Here is a 2,664-nt window from a genome sequence, read left to right as displayed (position 1 = left end):
AGCATTCGCTTATCTGACAGAAAACTTGACTGACTTTGTTGAAACAAAAAATATTGGTCATCTATCAAAGACAGAACTTTTAGAAATCTTGTCCAAAGATAACTTGAAATGTAAAGAAGAAGTCATTATGAAAGGCGTCATGAAGTGGCTTCAAGCAAATAACCCGGATGCAGATGACGTAACACGTATTTTTGAAATGACCAGGATTGATCTTATTGATCCACAGTTCCTCATTGAAAACGTCGTTTTTTCTAAATTCATTTCTGATAATGACTGTGTGCAGCAAATGATAAAAAATGTGTGGTATTCAGAATATCTGACAACAGGTTGTAACAGCAGACGTGTAGATGTTTTCGTTTTACATTGGGACAAGACGTCACTTCTGTCTTGCTTTACATCAGAAGGGACATGGGAAGACGTTCCACCTGCTCCAGTAGATCCTGGATGGTGGTATTCAGCAGCAAGTCTAGGTAACAAGATCTACATCACTGGTGGTGGCAGTAGAACAAAATGTACACTCGTCTACGACGTCTGTAGAAGAGAGTGGGAGACAGGTCCAGATCTCAAAAGAGAACGCTTTGTTCACTGCATGGCCACAGCTAATTCTAAAGTGTATGCAATTGGTGGTACGTACAGCAACACGATTGAAGAGATGAGCGAGAATTGGCAGGTTGTTGGAGATTTGAAACAGAACAGAGAACATGCATTCGCTGCTACAGTTGGACACAACATTCTGGTGATGGGTGGACGGAGTGAAGGATGTGGATCAGATGTTATCCAATGTTTCAACACAGCGACTCGCTGTGTGTCTAACCTCAGCTCACGTTTACCATACAGCTCGGAGAGTCTGAGAGGTTCGGTTCACCTCCCTGGTGTATATCTGCTGGACGGTGATGGAAATGTGATGCACGTCCATGTCAGTGACAATGATGGTGAAATCAAGATTCAAGTCAAATCAACAGAGAAATGGCGATCATTTAAATATTGGTTTGGCGTATCATGGCAGAACGGAAGCTTGTTGTCCTTTAGTGGCTGGGACACTAACTGTGAAATTAGAAAATACAAGCTGCCTGAACGGAAAGAAGACAATATTACCTTTCTAAAATCAACGAGAAGTGGTAATGTGTTTGGTGTTCTGCCAGTGTGTCATAAAGCATAACAGATTTAGGTTGAGTTTATTCTGGGGCATAACAGTGTTTGTGTATTTAATCTGACTGATCAAGTGGGTCTCTTCCTATTAGGATCTAGAGCTTTAAATTCTGCGTAAAACATTACTAGCAGTTTGATGAATTTCGTTACAAATCATGTAAAAAAAACTGAAATTTGAGTTAACCCAAATAATAATAATAATAATAATAATAATAATAATAATAATAATAAAACTCCTTAAAGAAATGTATTCAATTGTTTCTCGAATTATCTTTTTGATGCATTAATGGAATATATTAGCTGAAATCAATTTTAATTCGTATTTTTGCCAATTTGATAACAAAGGCTAAAGACGGGGTCGGGCACCACTTCACCTATTTTTGTTTGTGACTGGATTATGGCTACGGAGCTATAAACCGGGGGGACAAGGTTTTATTTTGTTTAGCTAGATCTAGGTGTTTAAATCTGCTGTTATAACAATGTTTACTAGTGCAAAAGACAAACATAACAACACTTTTAATAAACTCGAGATGTCGCGTGTCTTCACAATACAGGTTTATCATTAAAAACGTTTTGTCATTTTGAAGACAATATTAACGCATAGGTGTCTTGTCAATTATGTCCCTTGATTGGATTGTGTCCATCTCAAATAGAAAACGAAGAAACACACTGTACGGAGAACATTCCTTTAAGAGTGTAAATTCAGTGTTTGTCGTGTGCGTATAATCAAATGATCTAGATGCTCACACGGAAAATTTATTTGCAAAAAAGAAAACAAAATTTGCTTGAGCAGGAGGTTGAGGAAGCGATTGTGTTACTTATTTGTTTTGTTTTGGTCTTATTTTTGTGGGGCTATTTTTTGTTTTTTTTTATTTTTAGTTTGTTATTGATTGTTGTTACGGAGCTACCGTACACTGGTCCACCGCAGGAGCGTGTGCGGGAATTTTAGCAGGTGTGTGTACGTTGATTTCAATGTCTTGTCAACACAATTTAAGTAGTTCCCTTACCCCATTAATTTAAATCTAAATTGCTGTTATCAAATTCCGAAGGTAAAAATATGGCTTGTCGTCCCCCCCCCCCCCCCCCCCCATAGGCATACGGGTTCCTAATTTTGTAAAAGACAGACGGCCTTTTGTCCGAATTAAACGAACATGTCCGAATCAGGATAACAACATTTATTGTTATTGGCATTACTGGTATTTGTTTCTTTTTTTCTTTTTCTTTTTTTTAAATTTTTATTTTCGTTTTTTTTAAGGCGCTACCGTAGCAGGGGAAGTCTAGACTGAAAATAAGAGGATTTAGGGGGATCCGGGAGTAGTTTTAGCGTTACTGGTAGGAAAAATCCCAACAGATTTTGATTTTTATTGCCACTTGCAAGTTGGCGCATTTGATATATGACTACATAGAACAAAATAACCTTTGAGTCATGTTTAGTTATGGCAAAATTCACTTTATAAAACATTGACGTAGTTCTTGGCCTGCTGTTAGTTTGTGTACTGTCCGTAATTAGTGTGT

General features: G+C 37.6%; 1 protein-coding gene across 1 annotated transcript; it reads left to right on the top strand.

Moving 5' to 3' along the window:
* Positions 1 to 127: 127 nt before the first annotated feature.
* LOC121385976 lies at positions 128 to 1,159 on the top strand. The gene has a single exon (XM_041516770.1). It carries the CDS (start codon positions 128 to 130, stop codon positions 1,157 to 1,159), a length of 1,032 nt encoding a protein of 343 aa, XP_041372704.1.
* The last annotated feature ends 1,505 nt before the right edge of the window (positions 1,160 to 2,664 follow it).

Source organism: Gigantopelta aegis, chromosome 12 (assembly GCF_016097555.1).
Source record: "Gigantopelta aegis isolate Gae_Host chromosome 12, Gae_host_genome, whole genome shotgun sequence".
Classification (NCBI taxonomy): Eukaryota; Metazoa; Mollusca; class Gastropoda; order Neomphalida; family Peltospiridae; genus Gigantopelta; species Gigantopelta aegis.
Note: the sequence above shows the minus strand (reverse complement) of the source record. Positions and strands in the feature narration are given on the sequence as shown.

Coding starts and splice junctions, on each gene's coding strand:
- LOC121385976 (XM_041516770.1), top strand. CDS start 128: ATGAAAGGCGTCATGAAGTGGCTTCAAGCAAATAACCCGGATGCAGAT.